General features: G+C 43.1%; 1 protein-coding gene across 1 annotated transcript in view; it reads right to left on the reverse strand.

Moving 5' to 3' along the window:
- Positions 1–2182, reverse strand: part of LOC137308557 (lipoxygenase homology domain-containing protein 1-like) — a 48184-nt gene extending 46002 nt beyond the window's left edge. Inside the window, exons 1-2 of the mRNA XM_067979180.1 lie at positions 2036–2182; positions 583–712 (exon numbers count right to left, since the gene is read on the reverse strand). Coding sequence (XP_067835281.1) covers positions 583–712; positions 2036–2182 — 277 coding nt within the window. The remainder of the gene's footprint in view (positions 1–582; positions 713–2035) is intronic.
- Positions 2183–23300: the final 21118 nt, after the last annotated feature.

Below are 23300 nucleotides of genomic sequence, written 5' to 3' on the forward strand. Positions count from 1 at the left end.
TTTTTAGATCTCCTCTGTACTTTCTGTATTCAGTCTGGTTCTCTACTGCATTAAGAAGCTTACAATCATCATAAGCCTCCTTTACCTGTTTCATTTTAATCTCTATATCTTTAGTCATCCTGGGAGCTTGAGCTTTGGATGCCCTTCCTTCCCCCTTGTAGAAATGTGTCTACTCTGTACTTGAACCAACTCCTCCTTGAAAGCCCCCATTATTCAATTACTGTTTTGCCTACCAATTTTTGATTCCAATCCACCTGGGCAACATCCCTTTTTAACTCACAGTTAAGCATTTTCACATTTGATTGTTCCTTGTCCTTTTCCGTAACTATTCTAAACCTAATGATATTATGATCACTGTTCCCCAAATGTTCCCCCACTGAAACATGCTCCACTTGCCCCACTTCATTCCCCAGAACTAGATCCAGCACTGCTTCCTTCCTGGTTGGGTTGGAAACACACTGGCGGGAAAAAAAAATTGGATAAGGGCCAGTTTTGGGCGTAGGTAGCGTGATGCGCTATTACACAGTGCCCAATGAACCCTGCGCAGGCAGGAAGCCAGTTTCGGCCGGCCTAAGTACTAACCTGCAATCAGCGTTCCATTCTGGAACTTGCACGTGGAATCAATGCAATTCGCACTTTCCACCAGCAGGGACCAGCCCAATCTCTTAGATTTCTTAGAAATCTCTTCAAGGTAGCTGGTACCTGTTACTTGCTGAAAATAACAGTCTACTGTCAGCATGGAGTCTGAACGGAGATCAGACATCGCACACGTAAAACACAGATGCAGGTCCCATCCCTATGTTTAAACACTGATGAGTTATGTTAAAACATTGAATAAAGGTTGCACACTACTAAATCCTACATCCTCCCGTCTGCACGTCAGACCTCACCAATCTGCCGATCTGAGTTGGTACCAGGCTGTGAGAGTGCATGCACCAAGGTTCCCTGCTGATGCACTACTGACTTGGTGCAAGAGGTGGACAGAAGGAGGGACATCCTATATCCACAGAGTGGGGGGGGGGGGAGGAGCAAGAGGCCCTCCAGACATATATCCAAAAGGCAGTGGGAGGCAGCAGGGTACAAAGTCAGGCGCACAGCATCATGAACATGGATGCAGTGCTGGATAAAGTTCAATGCTTTCACATGAGAGATCAAGGTGAGTGAGGTCAACTGTCAAGTGGCATCTCCCACCAACTGTACCACACAGTACACCCCCCCATCACCAACATACCAACAAACTCTTTCCATCAGTACTCAACTCTTCCAACCAGGTGCTTCCTCTCACCCTTACACATTACCACTGTTTCAAGTCACCCATCCACAACTCACAGGCCACACACACTGGCAGCTATTCAACCATGACAGGCACATCACCCAGACACTCATCCCGCTTTCTTGCAGGAGAAGGTGGCGCATATCAGGAAGCAGCAAGTGGCCGTGGCATTTAGCCCCTCGAGCTTGTTCCATCATTCAATGAGATCATGCGGACCTGTGACCTAACTCCATATACCCGCCTTAGCCCCATATCCCTTGAAAGCCTTGGTTTACAGAAATCTATCAATCTCAGATTTAAAATTCACAAGTGAGCTAGCATCAACTGCCGTTTGCAGAAGAGCGTTCCAAACATCTCCCACCGTTTGCGTGTAGAAGCATTTCCTAACTTCACTCCTGCACGTCCTGGCTCTAAATGTTAGGCTATGTCCCCGCGTCCTAGTATTCAAGTCTAGGAGACCTTCAAAAATAGTTACAAATGTCTCGGCAGCCAGACGCAATAATCCAGCCACTAACCTGTAAATTCTGCATGGTCCCTTTAAATAGGGCTGGTGGGGGGGGTCCTCCAGGCACTCTAAGACACGTTCAGATGGTGAGGGTTAAGACTGCGCGTTGAGTTGAGCATTAAGTCCCAAAATGGTGTCTATCACTTTAAATCAGTGTTGCACACTGATTGTATCCATTTTCTGCCTACTTTACATGATTCCAGCGTTCGTTATCTGCACCTGCGCTAACTCCTATATCAAGATGACATCCAGCGCACGTCACGCAGGAAACGTGCGTTCGCATCCAAGCCGCCATCTTGGATGTCAGAGATGTCGTCTAGCGCCGAAACAACGGGCGCTACATGGCCCAATTTAGCGCCCATTGTTCCAGAAAGTTCTCTTGAACATGTTTCAGGAATCCTCATGCTCTTTACACTGTTACTGTCCCCCATTATTATTACTCTATAATTCTTGCATCTTTCTATAATTTGCCTGCAAATGTTTGCCTCTATCTCCTTCCCATTATTTGGTGGCCTATAGCACACACCCAGTAGTGTAATAATTCCTCTATTGTTCCTTAATTCTAACCAAATAGATTCTGTCTTTGACCCCTCAACTACATCATCCCTTTCTAGTGCTATAATAGTTTCTTTGATCAATACTGCCACCCCTCTCCTTTCTTTCCTTCCCTATCTTTCCTGAATACCTTGTAGCCAGGAATATTCAGTACCCAATCCTCCCCTTCTTTGGGTCAGGCCTCTGTTATTGCCACTATATCATAGTCCCATGGTGTATGTTGTAGGGAAAACAAAAGAATGAGGAAAAAAATTAACACAATAAATAAATAACAAGACCCAAAGCAGATGTGAACCGGAATTGCCCTCCCCCAGTTTAGCTTTACCAGATTTACTTCACCTCCTAGTGTCAACTGGAACAAAGGCATAGAGCTGCTCTCCACTGATGTGTATTATGAGAGCAATGGATCAGGTGTGATGAAGTGTGTTTGTATTGCAATAGATACTCAGCGCTGGGCTCCACTAAATATTTTACACCACATCCCAGTGAGCTGCCCAGTGTGAATCACCAAAATAGAAATCATGCAGAGGCTGCTCATTTGAAAGGTTCAGCACTCAAACAGAGCAGCACTCAACACTTAAACTTCTGGAACATTGAAAATTAATGACAACGTGCGCTCTTGTATTTCCCTCCCCTCCCCAGAGTTTGTATAGTCACCCTTTCTGAATGCACAGGAAGCACAGCCACAGTCAAATTATACAAGGCTTTATTTTAGGTGGTTGTACCACCATTAACTCTCAGTTTTTATTTTTCTTTATTTTTATCTCCTTTCTTTTTGTTTTTGCCTGCCTAATATCTTTCTCGACTTTATCTCATCAATTGTTCTCCTGGTTTGAACAATCTGACACATTCTTAGCATTGCAGATATGAAAGCCCCAATTATAATTCAGAGCAGGATTGTCCGCCCATGGAGGATGGCGCAGAGGGCACGTCGTCCCCACCTCAGCAGCGTGATGCCCGGGTGCTTTTAACATTGGCCCCTTCAGTCTCCCACCGGATACTGCCGGGAAGCGGCAGCAGGCCAGCGGGCAGGTGGGAGTGGAATATTGGGGCAGCAGGAGGCCACTGCCAGGGACCAGAGGAACTGTCCCCGGCATTCAGGTAAGTGACTGGGAGGGGGGATCGGGAGGGCCTTGCAGTTGTAGGATAGGGTGGAAGCATGGGCCGGGGGAGGCCTAAACTTTCCTTGTGGGACCCAGAGGAATACTCCTACTCCTCATGGCCCCAGAGGGAAAGTATTAAAAATAGGAAGATCACTTATCTTGCTCGGCCTCTTTAGGCCCTGGCTCCTCCTTCCACTAGGTTGGGCTGGTGAAGAAGCCACAACAGCTTCCCCGTGCAGGCTCCAGATCAAATTGCAGTCGGGCCCCGGTCATCGAAGCTCGATGTGCATATTTAAAGAGCTAGTCCGCTGGTTTCCGATGGATGTCCCGCGCGCCTGCGCAAAATAGCAGGTTAAAATTAGAACCTACGGGAAGAGGGCGGGATCTTGGTGGGTAAGTACCCAGGGTGATTTTAAGTGCCCATCTGCCCAGTTTCCACTGGCGGGCAAGGTTAGAATCGGCCTTATATAGGATAAAATTCACCTTGTCTGTGGACAGCATTCCCAGTTCATGATGCCTGTTCCCAGTGATCAGCAGTTTTAAAGCATTGAATACAGGAACAGAGCAATGCTACAATATACTTATTTATTAAGACTAGTAGGAGTAGAGAAATCTTGCTTTGTGATATTTTAATTATGTAGCAATTTAGTACATTACCCTTGAAGTGGCTTTAAAGAAAAGGACGCAAATTTGCCATCCAAGCAACAGGATCAGTTGCTATTGATCTAAACTGGACATGATCTCCCTTAGAATCTTAAAAGATAAGAAAAACAATTCAGAGAGATTCATGTTTCATGAGGCCCTGTAGCCTCTACAGCTCAGCTGACTCCCTCCTTTACATTCTCAAATATAACGGCGATAACATTACCAGCAGTTTTACTGAACAACGGGACTTACAGGTGCTCGAATAAACAGAGAGTATCCTTTTCCTGAGAGCCAACTGAACCTTTATTCAAAAGTCATTGAGGTCACATCCGCACAATGAGATTGGTGAGGTCAAATCTGCATGACATATCTTTTAACACGTGCAGCTCGCATGTTGCCTGTAAACGGCAGGTCTTGTAGTGTTACTGCTACCTTCTCTGAATGCATCAATCTAGAAGCTTGTGAAGTACTGCCTGTACGGTAGCTGTACGGTAATGTAGTGGTTATGTTACTGGACTAGTAATCCAGAGGCCTAGACTAATAATCCAGAAACAGTGAGTTCAAATCTGGTCTTTCCGCCTGCCGCTTGCCAGACCGTTTGTACCGGACCCCGGCGTCGCCTCCTGCCGCCCGATTTTAATGGCCAGGCAGCTATTTCCCGGTGACTTCCTGGCTGATTTGGTTGTGTAGTCGACCAGAGGCACGTTAATGAGGCCCGGCGATTATAATCAGCTGGGCCTTTCTGTTGCTCGCTAGGCCGTGTTTCCGTCCAGGAGTTAAAATCGACCCCATCAACTCCAGGGCAAGAGCAGAGAACGCTGGGAGGAAAAAAAGAACCAAGGAACTGGAACAGTTCACAGGGTTCCCTGATGCCTGAGAGTTTAGCCAGTAAGTTTATCCATGAGCGCAGGATCAGCTTCCACATGTATTCTGATGATACCCAATTCCATGTTTCCACAAACATTGTCAACTCCAGTGTTGCTGTATTATCGAACTGCCTTTCCAAAATCAAGTCTTGGATGAGTCATAAATTCTTAAAGATCCAAGTTGGAAAAACCAAAAACCACCTCATTCAGTTCCCAACATCATGTACACCCTTGGCTGCTCAGGCTGAACCTGATGGTGTATAACCTTGTCATTCTATTTGAACTTGAACTGTGCTCTCTAACCCACATCTGATCCAATGCTGAGACTATGACTGGAGTATTGCCTGCTTTCCCCTTCACCCACCTCCTGGCCTCAAAGATTTTTTTCTGCAATGTTCTCCTTACTCACACCTATTACCCTATCCCACACCCATCTTTCTGGTGCCTATGCCACAAAGGGCATATCTCAAGTGCCTGCCTACCCTAAGTTGTTGGAAATCTGGCATCTCTGCCCGGCCTGGGGGTATTTTGGGGGCCCCTCTCCCAGATATAAAGCAATTGGCCTCCAAGCGGCTCCCTTTGTAAAGGGCTGTAGTTACACAAGGTAAAAATATTGTAGCTTCCGATTCTCGGTGGGGGTGGGGTGGGGGTGGGGGTCCAGGCCGCCTCCCTGGCCTTAGACTGCTGGTGGGACCTAGTTCCGCCACTCAAGAATCCAGTACGCTAGTTCTCCCTTAACCTCCAACCTTATGTCGGATCCCAGGGAGGCCAAGACACAGGAAACTCCAACGGAAGGAGTCCCGGTCCTCCCTGGCCCTGCCCCCTCTTGCATTGACGCCCTTGTAGGAGTTTCTGTCATGAAAACTAGGCCTTACAGCTGGTCTTTCAGCATATCTGGGTCCCAGCGAAGTTTGCAGCATTTCCAAAGTTACAATAGGAGTTTTGGCTCCATGCTGTGTCATTTGTCCAGATTGTCTGATTGGCGGTTTTTTGAACTGAAAAGACAGGTTACTGTTTCAGGGGCATTTGTCAGTCTGCACTTTACAAATCAATGAGTTTGAAATGCATATTTCAAAGTCGGTTTGTCTGCAACTTCTGAAGGGAGTTAGTCAGAATCATAGAATCTTAGAGCACAGGAGGCCATTCGACCGGTCATGCCTGTGCCAGTTCCTTGAAAGAGCTGGCCAATTTAATCCCACACCCCAGCTTTTTCCTCATAACCCTGTAAATTAGTCCTCCAAGTACATGTCCAATTGCCTTTTGAAAGTTCCTATAGAGTCTGCTTCCACCACCCTTTCAGGAAGTGCATTATAGACCTTAACAACCCTCTGTATGAAAAAAATTCTCCTTGTTTCCCTTCTAGTTCTTTTGCTAATTATTTTAAATCTATGACCTCTGGTTACTGACCCACTTGCCAGAGGAAACAGTTTCTCTGTGTTTGCTCAATCAAAACCCCTCATTATTTTGAAAACCTCTATCAGGTCTCCTCTTAACCTCTCTGCTCTAAGGAGAACAATCCCAGCTTCTCCAATCTCTCCATATAACTGAAGTCCCTCATCCCTGGTATCATCCTGGTAAACCTCCTCTGTACCTTCTCCAAGACCTTGACATCGTTCCTAAAGTGTGATGCCCAGAATTGTGCACAATACTCCAGCTGAGGCCTGACCAGTGATTTGTAATGGTTTAGCATGACTTCCTTGTTTTTGTATTCAATGTCCCTATTTACAAAACCAAGTATCCTCTACACTTTCTTAACCATCTTATTAACTTGCCCTGCCACCTTCAAAGATTTGTGAATATGCACCCCCATGTCCCTTTGCTCTTGCACCCCTCAAAATAGTACCATTTATATTTTACTGCCTCTCCATGTTGTTCCTCCCAAAGTGCATCACAGCCCACTTATCCACATTAAATTACATCTGCCATCTGTCTGCCCATTTCACCAGTCTGTCTAGGTCCTCCTGAAGTCTGCTATTAGGCAAAAATAAGGTCTGCTGTAATATCATTCTTCTGTCTTTTGAAAGACAAGGTGGACCCCATGGAGGCATGGGATAGAACCAGTAGCTAACGCAATCTAGGGGATGGTTCCCTATTCATTATCACAGGTATGCCACAAGAGTCTACCTGGATAATAGGGCCAGTGGAGAAACTTTTCTCATTGTTTACTACGTTGCTAAGTTTTGTATCATCCACAAACTTCGAATTTGTACTCCCTATACCCAAGTCCAGGTCATTTATATAGAACAAGAAAAGCAATGGTCCTAATACTGACCCCTGGGGGGACCCCACTGCACACATCTCTCCAGTCAGAAAAACATCCGTTCACCACTACTCTCTGCCACCTATCCCTTAACCAAATGCGTACCCAATTTACCATCATCCCTTTAATCCCATGTGCTTCTATTTTCCGAATAAGTCTGTTATGTGGTACTTTATCAAATGCCACATTAAGGCAGATAGCTCCCATAATTGATGAGAAATGGAAATTGAATCACTACATATGAAAATTAATCACAGCATCAGTTTCAGCACATAGCTGCAAAATATTAATTATTTTTCACTGTGCAAGGAACAAACAAAGTTTAACAACTATTGAAAAGATCTGGCAGAAAATCCGTGGTTTTTCTGGCAGTCTCCAGCCGTAACTTCATTCACACCTTGTACTGACATTTCTTATAGGGCTGGAGCCTCTGCCTGCTCTTAACAAGGCCATTGATGTACGTGAGGCGGGACACCCTAAATTGGGCACACCTGCACTCCAGCCCACAGTAGGAACCCAGTGTTAGATTGGCACAGGTATGTCTGGTCGCACCTGAATAACAGGAGTGGTCATTGCATCCAGGCCATCAATGGGACTTGGATCTCTGAAGACGTTTTTTTCTCCCGAGCAGTGTCCTGACTCAGAGGGCTGCAAAGGGCGCCAAAGATTTCTACACAAGGGGAAGAAACCTGGTGGCACCTGCCCCCCATCAGCAAACCCCCCCACCCACCCCCGTCATGTGAGCCAGCAGATTTCCGCCAAACCTTCCAGGCGCTTCGGCATGGGGTAGCCCAGATTCGCCCCTAACCTACCAAAGCCCGCTACTTGTGGCCTGTCCCCCTGACCCCGTGAATGTCAGCAGTGGAGGCACATCCTGACACTTACCCTGAGATGCACCCAAATATTTTCAGAGTCCATACATTTTGTTATTGCTGCTATTCGTGTGTTCGATTACAGTTTAATAAATTTGCTTGACAGTTAAAAGGCAAAAATAAGGTCTGCTGTAATGTCATTCAGCCGTCTTTTGAAAGACAAGGTGGACCCCATGGAGGCATGAGATAGACCAGCAGCTAAAGCAATCTAGGGGATGGTTCTCTATTCATTAGCCCAAGTATGCCACAATTATCTACTCTTGAGGATATAGGAAGTGAGGGTTCATCTACAAGAGTAGTCTGGAACACGGAAGTCAAAAATATTTAGAGTAATAATGGTAAAAGAAACCCACAAATGTAACCTGCTGGGAGCAGATAGCCAAAATTGCAGGTGTGCTCCCATAATGGATAGCATTAAATTGCACCAGATACGATGCTTTTGGCATTCGATTAGCGTCTGTGTGTGTAGAAGTGCATTGCAGACCAGACCAATCCCCAAATACCAATTGCATTCAGCCGACTGCTGTGCCAACACTGCAATGCATGATATAAAAATTGGAAATGCCGCTAATATCTGATGGTATTACCTCCTGGTCTGTTTGTATTACAGAACTGTTTCCACTGCAAGTAATTCCACAATACTGCTGCCGTGAAGTTGCGCTGTTTACACAGTGGACTGGAATTCACAGCACCAGTGGCAAGACTGGAGCCACGCTGGGAAAAGTACATGAAGGCTAGCATGTGAAAAACTGATTTGCTGATCTGTACAGGCAGTCTGAGCTGCTCTGCTCACTGTTAGCTGGAAAGGCTGGCACCCCCACCTCCAGCAGCAATGTTTGTATCCAGACTCCACAGGGGCAGTGAGACCAACCATTGGAGCAGTTTTGTTTTACCCCTCAGTCTTCGATGTCAAGGCTCCACTTACTGTGTTGCTGTCATGTTCCACAGGGAGCTCTGGAAACATTCTTTTTAATGCCACTAAATAAAAAGAGAAAAAACCTACTGACTAGAAGCACTTAAGGACAAATATTAGGGTCAGTCCGCATCATTCCTTTACTGATTGCTAAAGGACTAATTCAAGGCGAGAGCACCCTGTCAATCCTGTGTTTGCCAACATTGTTAATAGCTCTTTACTCAGGCGCTGTTCCTTTCTCTTTCAAAACTGCCAGCATGAACTGCCCTCCTCCTCAAACTCCCTCCTTCACCCATCTGTCCCCTCCAACATCTGTGCCATCTTTAAATTCCCTTTCCTCTCTAAGATCCTCGAATGTGCCATCAGCTCCCAGCTCCAAGCCCATCTCCCCCAAATCTCCCTTCAGTCTGGCTTCTATCCTACTTTCAGCACCAAAACAACACTGGCAAGTCATGAATCACTTGTACCGTGATTTATCCCTTCTTGTCTTTCTTAACCTCTCTGTAATGTTTGATATGATCCAGTACACCATCCTCCTCCGTTGCCTTTCCTCCAAATTCCCGATCTGTGGGAATCCTCGTATGATTCTGCTCTGATGTCCGTATGCAGCCAATGCATCTCCAGCAATGGCTTCACTCCCTGCCCCCACACAGTCATCTCAAGAGTCCTCTGAGGATCTATCCTTGGTTCGTTCCTCTTTGTTACCTACATATTGCCCCTTGGTGCTATCATCCGCAGGGAGTGGGTCAACTTTCACTTGTAAGCTGATGACAGCCAGCTCCACCTCTCCACCACTTCTCTTGATCCCACGAACATCTCTGTGCTGTCAGATTGCCCATATGACATCAAGTTATGGATGAGTCACAATTTCCTCCAATTAAACATCAGGAAGACAGAAGTCATAGTTTTTATCACCCGCCATAAACTCTGTTCCATTGCTATTGATTCCCCAGCTCCTCAATCAGGCTGAACCAAACCATGAAAAACTTGATGTCCTGTTCAACCCAAACTTGAGTTTCAAACTCATATTCTTTTCATCACTAAGACTGTTTGCTTCCATCTGTGTAGCATCATTTCCTTGACATTTATCTCACCCTCACTGCCACTGAAACCATTACCCATGCTTTTTACACCTCTAAATTTGTTTTCTCCAATGTCTTCCTTGCCAGCCTCAAATTCTCCACCCTCCATAAATTCCAAATTGTTCAAAACTCAGCCATATGTATCCTGTGTCACATTAAGTCTCACGATCCATCAGCCCCATTCTTGCTGACTCATACCAGCTTCTAGCCCCCATGTTAATTATATCCATGTGATTTATATCAATTAGTGTTAATTGTATTCAAGTGGTGCATAACAATTGAGAACTCTCTTGTATCCATTTATAGAGCTGAACTAGGGTGTGGTGTGGGTGTAATGTGGATCTCTGTGAATAAAGGCTTGGCAGCAACTGAAGACCAGACTCCAATGTTCTATCCTTCACCACCTGGCTTTCCCATTTATTACACCCTAAAGCACTGAATACAAAATCTTTGATTTCACCTCCAAATCCCTCCTCAGCCTCTCCTTATCCTAGCTGTACAACATCCTCCAATCTGGCGTTCTAGTTTTTGTACTAACTTTTTTCCTATCCAAATGGATCTTAAACCTCCCAAGGTGCTCACCCACATTTAGCTCATCTACCTGATCTATTTTATTACACATAATCAGATCTAGCAATGCCTCCACCTTTGTTGGGATCTGAACACACTAGTTGAGGAAGGAGTCCTGTACACATTTTAGGAATTCCATTTCCTTTTCTCTCTTTACTCCATCTCTGTCCCAATTCACAAGTGGATAATTAAAATTTCCCAGCGCAATGATTTTGTTATTCTGACAGCAAATTACTTCTTCCATGTCCTTCCCACAATTGGGAGATCTGCAATACACCCCTATTGATGGAACAAGCCCTTTTTTATCTTTGAACTCCAATGATATTGACCCTGTCTGTATCCCTTCCTTTTCTACATCAACCCTCTCTACGTGTATTCCCTCTTTCACCAATAATTCCACTCCGCCTGCTTTCTTATCTTTTCTATACAGTCGTAAAATGGGCTGGAAAGCATCCAATATGGCAGGCAGCATGCGCAAATTCCACGCCAGAGGTGCATCGCCCACCATATTGGTATACATGATGTGGAGATGCCGGTGATGGACTGGGGTTGACAATTGTAAACAATTTTACAACACCAAGTTATAGTCCAACAAATTTATTTTAAATTCCACAAGCTTTCGGAGGCTTCCTCCTTCGTCAGGTGAAGGAGGGGGCACACCGTTCACCTGACGAAGGAGGAAGCCTCCGAAAGCTTGTGGAATTTAAAATAAATTTGTTGGACTATAACTTGGTGTTGTAAAATTGTTTACATATTGGTATAGACAATGAAAGAGGCAACCAGGCCCAAACCATGTGCAAATAAGGGGCCTATATCTGTTTGATGCCTCCTTGACCAAATTGGTTTGCCCTGAACACAGCCAGCACCAGGCTGACTGCGTTCAGGAAAACCAGGTCAACATACGGCCAAACCAGTAGTCCTTTAAAGACGTTTTTAAAAAATACTTATCAGAAGCACGATTGTTGCACCCAGCTCCACATTAAGGCCACAGGCCACTCCCGGACACCTTCTCCCCCCCCTCCCAATCACCCCATTCCCGATCGCCTCCTCTCCTGGTCGTCCCTCCCTCTCCCAGTTGCCCCCTTCTTACCATCCCTCTCCTAATGCCTCCTTCCTACCATCCCTCTCCCAGTCACCCCTCTCCCTCTCCCGGTCACCCATCCCTTCTCCCAAGCACTACCTGACCTATCAGTGACACAGCAGCCCCACATTCAAATGCTCTTCACCAGCGAGCTGCCTGTGGATGCCCAGCAGGTGACCACAACTCTGATGTAAGTCAGGCCCGAAGCCCAATATTGGGTGGGCCTTGGCCCTACCCGTTCTGGTGCAGGAATTGGTGCAGGCTGGCACAAACCAATTTCTAGGCTATTATATCCCGCTATGTTTATTTTTCATTATTGTTTGCTTTGCAGCCAGGTTTCGGATAATGTTATTTAGTCTAGACCTTAGCGCATGGCGAGACTAGGGAAGAACAGGAAGATTATCATATTAGAATCTATACTCATGAGAAACAATACATCAGAATCTGTATTCGTGTAGAAAACCATTAGAATCAATACTCATAGTAAACTTTATTACAATCTATATTCATGGAGAACGGTGTACCAGAATCTATACGTGGGGCGAATATTATATGGAATCTATGCTCATAAAGAAGACTGCATTAGAATCTATACTCATGTAGAATGTTCCTTTGGAATCTATATTCATGAGGAACACTAATTGAATCTATACTTACAGAGATCACTTTATTAGAATCTATACTCATGTAGAACACGATTAGAATCTATACACATGAGGAACACTTTTAGAATCTATACTCATGGAGAATACTATATGATCTGTACTCAAGACTACTATGTCAGAATGAATACTCACGGATAATGCTGTATTAGAATCGATACTCACTGAGAACAACGTATTAGAATCAAAACTCATAGAGGACAATGTATCAGAATCTATAACTAATAGTGAACAATGTATTAGAATCTAAACTCATGGAGAACAATGTATTAGAATCTAAACTCATGGAGGACAATGTATGAGAATCTATACTCATGGAGAACAATGTATTAGAATCTAAACTCAGAGAGAACAATGTATTAGAATCTATAACTCATAGAAAACAATGTATTAGAATCTATAACGCATAGAAAACAATGTATTAGAATCTAAACTCATGGAGAACAATGTATTAGAATCTAAACTCAGAGAGAACAATGTATTAGAATCTAAACTCATAGACAACAATGTACTAGAATCTAAACTCATGGAAAACAATGTATTAGAATCTAAACTCATGGAGAACAATGTATTAGAATCTAAACTCATAGACAACAATGTACTAGAATCTAAACTCATGGAAAACAATGTATTAGAATCTATAACTCATGGAGAACAATGTATTAGAATCTAAACTCATGGAGAACAATGTATTAGAATCTAAACTCATGGAGAACAATGTATTAGAATCTAAACTCATGGAGAACAATGTATTAGAATCTATGCTCATGGAGAACAATGTATTAGAATCTAAACTCATGGAGAACAATGTATTAGAATCTAAACTCATGGAGAACAATGTATTAGAATCTAAACTCATGGAGAACAATGTATTAGAATCTATACTCATGAAGAATAATGTATTAGAATCTATACTCATAGAGAACAATGTATTAGTATCTATACTCATGGAGAACAATGTATTAGACTCTAAACTCAGAGACAACAATGTAATGGATTCTATAACTCATAGAGAACAATGTATTAGAATTTAAACTCATGGAGAATAATGTATTAGAATCTATAACTCATAGAGAACAATGTATTAGAATCTAAACTCATGGAGAACAATGTATTATAATCTAAACTCAGAGAACAATGTATTAGAATCTAAAGACTTAGAGAAGAATGTATTAGAATCTGAACTCATAGAGAAAAATGTATTAGAATCTAAACTCAGAGAGAACAATGTATTAGAATCTAAACTCAGAGAGAACAATGTATTAGAATCTAAACTCATAGAGAACAGTGTATTAGAATATAAACTCATACAGAACAATGTATCAGAATCTATGACTCATGGAAAACAATGTATTAGACTCTAAACTCATGGAGAACAATGTATTAGAATCTATACTCATGGGGAACAATGTATTAGAATTTATACTCATGGGGAACAATGTATTAGAATCTATACTCATGGGGAACAATGTATTAGAATCTATACTCATGGGGAACAATGTATTAGAATTTATACTCATGGGGAACAATGTATTAGAATCTATAACTCATGGGGAACAATGTATTAGAATTTATACTCATGGGGACTAATGTATTAGAATCTATAACTCATGGGGAACAATGTATTAGAATTTATACTCATGGGGAACAATGTATTAGAATCTATAACTCATGGGGAACAATGTATTAGAATCTATAACTCATGGGGACTAATGTATTAGAATCTATAACTCATGGGGAACAATGTATTAGAATCTATAACTCATGGGGACTAATGTATTAGAATCTATAACTCATGGGGAACAATGTATTAGAATCTATAACTCATGGGGAACAATGTATTAGAATTTATACTCATGGGGAACAATGTATTAGAATCTATAACTCATGGGGAACAATGTATTAGAATCTATAACTCATGGGGACTAATGTATTAGAATCTATAACTCATGGGGAACAATGTATTAGAATCTATAACTCATGGGGAACAATGTATTAGAATCTATAACTCATGGGGAACAATGTATTAGAATCTATAACTCATGGGGAACAATGTATTAGAATCAATAACTCATAGAGAACAATGTATTAGAATCAATAACTCATGGGGAACAATGTATTAGAATCTATAACTCATGGGGAACAATGTATTAGAATCGATAACTCATAGAGAACAATGTATTAGAATCTATAACTCATGGGGAACAATGTATTAGTATCTATAACTCACAGAAAGCAATGTATTAGAATCTATAACTCATAGAGAACAATGTATTAGAATCTATAACTCCTGGAGAGCAATGTATTGGAATCTATAACTCATAGAGAACAATGTATTAGAATCTATAACTCACAGAAAGCAATGTATTAGAATCTATAACTCATGGAGAACAATGTATTGGAATCTATAACTCCTGGAGAGCAATGTATTGGAATCTGTAACTCATGGAGAACAATGTATTAGAATCTATAACTCCTGGAGTGCAATGTATTAGAATCTATAACTCATGGAGAGCAATGTATTAGAATCTATAACTCATGGAGAGCAATGTATTAGAATCTATAACTCATGGAGAACAACGTATTAGAATCTATAACTCATGGGGAAACAATGTATTCGAATCTACAACTCATAGGGAACACTGTATCAGAATATTTTGTGGAATTATGTGATTGTCTCTACAATTAGAAGTGACAGTGAAGACTCATCAGTATCAAAGTTTGCATCAGCTTGCTATTCTTTGCTATCCTGCTGATTCTGGTCATTAAATTCTTGACTATACCTAAAATTGTGTATATTCTTCTCTTTGTGGTTAAAGTTTACTTTGCAGGTGTGAAGTATGGCTTGGGTTAAAGCAATGACCAGTGTGATTCAAAAAACACAGAAAAAAGACAGCTTGTTTATATTTTTAAAAATTGCAACTGCCAGAAATCTGAGAAAAGAATTGGAAATGCTGGAAATGACCAGTCAGCATCTGAAGGCGAAAGTCTGGGGAATGTTCCATATGGAACCCTTCATTAATACATAGCATCTATTTGTCCTGCTACGCATTTGGTGTATTTTCCTTTCCTCTTTAAGTTGTTTAAATTTAGAATTGGGATACTGTCCTATAAAAAGTGGTACCCCGTCACTCAAGTGAAAAAACAGACACAAATTAAGTGAATTCTTGCGAGTTAAAGACAAATAATAAGACAATGGTGTATAATGACCTTTCTTCTTGTGGTACGGATCCTCCCCGTCGTCTGAGGACTCGGTGCAGTACTGCAGAAGTTCTTGCTCATAAATTTCTTGATAGTTGTATGTTTTTTTGGATTTTTTGCCTCTTGATTTATCTCCTTTCCCTTTAGCTTTTTTCTTTTCTCTTTTTTCTTCATCACTATCATCTGAGCCCTTCTTAGATTTTTTCCCTTTTTTCTTATCTTTTCTGGGTTTTTCATCATCATCATCATCTTCAACCGAACCTTTTGACTTGGACCTTTTGTTTGACTCTTCTTTTGATGATGATTTCTTTTTCTTCCTTTTGTCCAGTGTTTCTTCTTCTTCCTCATCTTCTTCTAAACGTTCCTTTGATTTTTTCTTCTTGTCTTTCATGTTGGTGTCATTTTCGATTTTTCTTTCCTACCCTTTATCATCCGTGTCACATTCATACAAGTCGCTCTCTGTTCTCTCTTGCATAGCTGCACGACTCTCATGAAAAATTACTACCCTGACAGAGTCACATGACTAGAAGAGAAAGCTGAGTGTAAAAAGAGCCCAGAAGCACAAACCCAATCGTCAGGCTTTAGGCCTCTCCATAATTTATGGTATTGGGATCACTTTACAGACGGGGGAATGTCTCAGCTTTACCTGAGATCTCCAACCACCTTAGTGAAGTAGACAATGACTGGGCTGCACTCAGAAAATTGCATGTTAACACAGATTAAATATTATACTTGGGAGTCATAAGAGTAAGCAAATTGGAACAAATTCTGTGCCAAATCATTGATATGTGTAGGGAGACTAACATGGGTTTTAGCCATTGAATTAGGTTGTCTTTCTTACATCACATTGCCTAACGCTATCATACCATTACTTGGCTAGTCAAGTTCTACTACATGCCCATATTATGAAGTGAAGGAAGATATGGCAATTCTATAGATTTTGGAATGGTTCCTGCAGATTGGAGGGTAGCAAATGTAACCCCACTATTTAAAAAAGGAGGGAGAGAGAAAACAGGGAACTACAGTCCTGTTAGCCTGACATCTGTAGTAGGGAAAATGCTAGAATCTATTATAAAGGATGTGATAACAAGACACTTTGAAAATAATAATAGGATTTGGCAGAGTCAACATGGATTTATGAAAGGGAAATCATGTTTGACATTGGAGTTCTTTGAGATTGTAACTAATAGAATAAATAAGGTATAACCAGTAGATGTGGTGTATTTGGATTTTCAGAAGGCTTTCGATAAGGTCCCACACAGGAGGTTGGTGAACAAAGTTAGAGCACATAGAATTGGAGGTAATATACTGGCATGGATTGAGAATTGGTTAACAGACAGAAAACAGATAGTAGGAATAAACAGGTCTTTTTCAGGTTGGCAGACTGTGACTAGTGGGGTACCACAGGGATCGGTGCTTGGACCCCAGCTAGTCACAAGCTATATCAATGATTTGGATGAGGGGACCAAATGTAATATTTCCAAGTTTGCTGATGACACAAAACTGGGTGGGAATGTGAGTTGTGAGGAGGATGCAAAGAGGCTTCAAGGGGATATAGACAGGCTAAGTGAATGGGCAACAACATGGCAGATGGAATATAATGTGGAAAAACAGAAATGCAGCGTATTTTTTAAATGGTAAGAGATTGGGAAATGTTCAAAGGGACCTGGGTGTCCTTGTACATGAGTCACTGGAAGCTAACATGCAGGTGCAGCAAGCAATTAGGAAAGCAAATGGTATGTTGTCCTTTATTACAAGAGGATTTGAGTACAGGAGTAAAGATGTCTTACCGAAATTATATACCGCACCTGGAGTACTGTGTACAATTTTGGTCTCCTTACCTAAGAAAGCATATACTTGCCATGGAGGGAGTGCAACAAAGGTTCATCAGACTGATTCCTGGGATGGCAGGATTGTCGTACGAGGAGAGATCGAGTAGACTAGGCCTGTATTCTCTAGAGTTTAGAAGAATGAGAGGTGATCTCATTGAAACATACAAAATTTATATAGGGCTCGACAGGATAGATGCTGGGAAGATGTTTCCCCTGGCTGGGGAGTCTAGAACCAGGGGTCATAGTCTCAGAATAAGGGGTAGGCTGTTTAGGACTGAGATGAAGAGAAATTTCTTCACTCAGACGGTGGTGAATCTTTGGAATTCTCTACCCCAGAGTGCTGTGGAGGCTCAGCCATTGAGTACATTCAAAACAGAGATCGATAGATTTCTAGGTATTAAAGGCATCAAGGGATATGGGGATGGTGCAGGAAAATGGTGTTATGGTAGAAGATCAGCCATGATCTTATTGAATGGCGGAGCAGGCTCGAGGGGCCGGATAGCCTACTCCTGCTCCTACTTCTTATGTTCTTATGACATCATCACTTTATTTGTAGAACTCCAAATGAGATGACTCATCTTTCTGATGCATTGGGGTTGATTTTAGCTCCCCTTGCTGGCGGGAAGGTTAAAATCGGGTGGGTCGACTTACCGACTCGCCCGATTTTATATGTTCCTGCCCAGTGCCATTTTATCTTTGTTGACTTCCAAGTCAGCTGAGGCTCCTGCTACAGGCAGTTGGGGGCCTAATTGAAACGTAAATATCACGGCCTGATGACATAATTGGCGCTGCGTTGTTATTTTTACTCAACTTGAGAGAAGGCCCATCCGGTGACAAACCCGCCAGAGAAACCTTGCGGGAGGCAGCACAGTGGCCAGAAGAGGCCATGGTAAGTTAAATTTTTGGAAGGATTCCTTGGGGGCGAGGAGGAGCAGGAATACTCCTCCAGACCCCGCAGGGAATTCTTGAGACTCCTCTCCCACGATCTTTCTTCTCCCTTCTCCAACTGGCATCGGCTATGCAACCCATCCCCCCCTCCCCACCCCAACACTTACCTGGTGCTGGGAACCGTCCCCTTGGGTGTCTGGCTCCCCCCACAATTCCTACTCCCATCCGCCAGCCTTGATGTCATCCTGCTAACTTCAGGTGATAGACAGATGTCCAATATTAAAATGAGGCCCAGTAGTTAAAATCGACCAGGCTTCACTCTATTCTCTTCCGCTGGATGTGCCATCCTGGAACTAACAGCTCTGTGGGAGAACCTTCATCGCAAGGACTGCAGCGGTTCAAGAAGGCGGCTCATCACCACCTTCTCAAGGGCAATTAGGGATGGGCAATAAATGCTGGCCTTGCCAGCGACGCCCACGTCCCATGAACGATGCAGGTGGGAGTAGGAATTGTGGGAGGAGCCAGACACCCAAGGGAACGGTCCCCAGCACAAGGTAAGTGTTGGGGTGGGGGGGGGAAGGGTTGCAGAGCGGATGCCAGTTGGAGGAGGAAGAAGAAAGATAATGGGACAGGAGTCTCAGGAATTTTCTGCGGGGCCTGGAGGAGCATTCCTGCTCCTCCTGGCCCCCAAGGAATCCTTCCAAAAATTTAACTTACCGTAGCCTCTTCTGGCCACTCTGCTGCCTCCGGGGTTTTGGACCCCGCATGCACCGATTTGGCCCTGAGTTAAAATCAACCCTATTTTGTTAATTTATTCATAACAACAATTTATAATAATATTATGCTTCAACATGGAGAAAAACCACAAGGAGTTTTACATAGAGAGGAGGGGTTGAACATTGAGCAGAAATGGCAATAAAGGAGATGACTGTAGACGTGGTCAATGAGGTAGGTATACAGAAGGTTTTTGAAAATGAGGAGAGATGTAGGAATGGTTATAGGAAGAGAATTTCAGAGGGCTGGCGCATGATGGTTTGAGATGCTGAAAGTTGAATGGGGAAGGGGAGTGCCGTACTGTTGATTGGAATCAGAAGAGTGGGGTGTACAAGCTGAGACTTAATGCTGGAGGGCGTTGCAGAGGTAGGATGGGGTAAGGACATGGAGGGACATGGACAAGGCCAGCATTTATTGCGCATCTCTAATTGCCCTTGAGAAGGTGGTGAAGAGCCGCCTTCTTGAACTGCTGCAGTCCGTGCAGTGAAGGTTCTCCCACAGTGCTGTTAGGTAGGGAGTTCCAGGATTTTGATCCAGCGACGATGAAGGAACGGCGATATATTTCCAAGTCGGGATGGTGTGTGACTTGGAGAGAAATGTGTAGGTGGTGTTGTTCCCATGCACCTGCTGCTCTTGTCCTTCTAGGTGGTAGAGGTCGTGGGTTTGGGAGGTGCTGTTGAAGAAGCCTTGGCGAGTTGCTGCAGTGCATCCTGTGGATGGTACACACTACAGCCACGGTGCGCCAGTGGTGAAGGGAGTGAATGTTTATCGTGGTGGATGGGGTGCCAATCAAGCAGGCTGCTTTGTCCTGGATGGTGTCGAGCTTCTTGAGTATTGTTGGAGCTGCACTCATCCAGGCAAGTGGAGAGTATTCCATCACACTCCTGACTTGTGCGTTGTAGATGATGGAAAGGTTTTGGGGAGTCAGGAGGTGAGTCACTCACCGCAGATTACCCAGCCTCTGACCTGCTCTTGTAGCCACAGTATTTATGTGGCTGGTCCAGTTAAGTTTCTGGTCAATGTCGACCCCCAGGTTGTTGGATGTTGATGGTGGGGGATTCGGCGATGGTAATGCTGCTGAATGTCAAGGGGAGGTGATTAAACTCTCTCTTGTTGGAGATGGTCATTGCCTGGCGCTTGTCTGGTGCGAATGTTACTTGCCACTTATCAGCCCAAGCCTGGATGTTGTCCAGGTCTTGCTGCATGCGGGCTCGGACTGCTTCATTATCTGAGGGGTTGCGAATGGAACTGAACACTGTGCAATCATCAGCGAAAAACTCCATTTCTGACCTTATGATGGAGGGAAGGTCATTGATGAAGCAGCTGAAGATGGTTGGGCCGAGGACACTGCCCTGCAGCAATGTCCTGGGGCTGAGATGATTGGCCTCTAACACCCACTACTATCTTCCTTTGTGCTAGGTATGACTCCAGCCACTGGAGAGTTTTCCACTGATTCCCATTGACTTCAATTTTACTAGGGCTCCTTGGTGCCACACTCTGTCAAATGCTGCCTTGATGTCAAGGGCAGTCACTCTCACCTCACCTCTGGAATTCAGCTCTTTTGTCCATGTTTGGACCAAGGCTGTAATGAGATCTGGAGCCGAGTGGTCCTGGCGGAACCCAAACTGAGCATCGGTGAGCAGGTTATTGGTGATCTGGAAATCAATATGCTGGGGCTTGGGGAGCCAATGGATGGCAGTGAGAATGGAGCCTGATTGGTGTGCAGGACTTAGTACTGGATCGGATGGGAGAAGGGGGGAAAAATGGATTTTTTTATGATTTGGAAATGTATAAGGTGGAGTTTGCAAAACTGGCAAGGAGCTTATTGGAGTAATAGAGCCAAGAGGCGACAAAGTTGTAGAAATGGAGATCAGTTTTGATGGGGTCAAGAAAGAGATGGGGCATGTTACAGAGATGGATGTAGGCTGTCTTGGTGGTTAGGATATGGGATTGAAGCTCAGCTCAGGCTTGAACAGAAGACCAAGGTTTTGGAATGTCAGATTCAGCCTAAGCGGGTAGCTGGTTGGGGGAATGGAATTGGGGATAAGATGCACAGTTTCTGGCAGGAGCTGAACAGGATGCTTTCTTGTTGCCAGTGTCACGACAAGATCAGACAGGCAGACAGACAAAATAGCAAAGGTGATGGATTTGAGGGAGATGTAAAAAGCTAACTAACAACACTTTTCAACTTCATCCTTACACCCAAACTATGACCTGGCTTCTGCAAAGTTAGGTTAATCCTGCATTCTCAATGTGTTGGAATCAAGTCAACTCATTCTCTGGGACTCAAAGCTGTCAAATTGCTTACTACTTCCATTTTGTGTGTGGGAGCTGTTGATTGTGTTATGATACACACTCTTATGTATAATAATAGTGATCTGCATAACTGTTATTTTAATATGTATATACAAATTGCATTATTTATAACATACATTATCTGTTATTTAGAATATATATTGTGTGTTATTATATAATGTACAGAATGCAATGAGAATCTTCCATTTTTCTTGAAGCAAATGTACCTTGTTGCATGATCTGTATATCTAACAGGCTATTCTTTAAATGGCAAATGATAAGCTGATCTGGCATTAAAAGATTACTTTAGCTTATTTGTAGGTCAGGTTTCAAATTTAGACAGGTTGAGTTACACTGCCCCTGGAAGTTCTGCACCTTTTGGCTTGTAACCTTAGAATGCATTAGCTTTATGAATGAAATTGTTCACCTAAATGCAATGTACCTTCTCGTCTCCTGTGGGTGCATTATGTAAGTGTTATTATGCAACTACAGTTTGGCCCCAGTCTACACCTAGTCAAATGCACACTGCTAACTGCAGTCATTAGGGGGCTGACAATGCGATGCCATCGCAGCAGCAGCGGGGCAACTGTACTTGTGTCATGTGGTGCGTCAGTAGCACACAAACCTCATGTCATTTTGCTAGATCAGCTCATTTAAATATGGTCCGGGAATTCGCTGCAATGGCGATATTGACGATGAATGCCATAAATGCATCTACAACTTAGATGAAGGGATAGAGAGCGACATATCCAAGTTTGCCGATGACACAAAGATAGGCAGAGTACTTTCTAAATGGCAAAAAGCTGAAAACAGTGGCGGTCCAAAGAGACTTAGGGGTTCATGTACATAGATCATTAAAATGTAATGGACAGGTACAGAAAATAATCAAAAACGCGAATGGAATGCTGGCCTTTATATCTAGAGGACTAGAATGCAATGGGGTAGAAGTTATGCTACAGTTATACAAAGCCCTGGTTACACCACACCTGGAGTACTGTGTTCAGTACTGGGCACTGCACCTTAGGAAGGATATATTGGCCTTGGAGGGACTGCAGTGTATATTTACCAGAATGATACCTGGACTCCAATGGTTAAATTACGAGGAGAGATTACACAAACTAGGGTTGTATTCCCTGGAATTTAGAAGATTAAGGAGTGATTTGATCGAAGTTTTCAAGATATTAAGGGGAACTGATAGGGTAGATAGAGAGAAACTATTTCCGCTGGTTGGGGAGTCTAAGGCTAGGAGACATAGCCTAAAAATTAGAGCCAGGACTTTCAGGAGTGAAGTTAGGAAACACTTCTATACGCAAAGGGTGGTAGAAGTTTGGAACTCTCTTCCGCAAGTGGCAGTTGATGCTAGCTCAATTGTTAATTTTAAATCTGAGATTGATAGATTTTTGTTAATCAAAGGTATTAAGGGACATGGGGCTAAGGTGGGTATATGGAGTTAGGTCACAGATCAGCTATGATCTCATTGAATGACGGAACAGGCTCGAGGGGCTAAATGGCCTACTCCTGTTCCTATGTTCCTAATTAAGAGCACTGTGCTTCTGGATCCCTTAGTGGCGAATTTATGCCACAATCTGCTGCAAAAAATAATTATAATACGGCACAGCGAGCATAGCGGCAGATCAGGAATGGCGTGGCCAATGAATAGTTAAGAATTCATTTCAATTGTTGATGTAGGCGGGAACTTCAACCTTTAGATTGTACAATTAAACATTCTGTGGGAGGGTAATGTCAATTATAGCTGAAAATAATAACGCCAGACCAAATCGTTATTAAATCATTAAAGAATTCATGAAAACACAGCAGCGCCTATTTCAATTAGATTGCTGCCTCTTGCCAAAAATGTATTTCTATCTGAAGGCAAATTACTAAAAGATATAAACTGGGACAAATATTGAATAAATATTGCCA

This window comes from Heptranchias perlo, chromosome 1 (assembly GCF_035084215.1).
Source record: "Heptranchias perlo isolate sHepPer1 chromosome 1, sHepPer1.hap1, whole genome shotgun sequence".
Classification (NCBI taxonomy): domain Eukaryota; kingdom Metazoa; phylum Chordata; class Chondrichthyes; order Hexanchiformes; family Hexanchidae; genus Heptranchias; species Heptranchias perlo.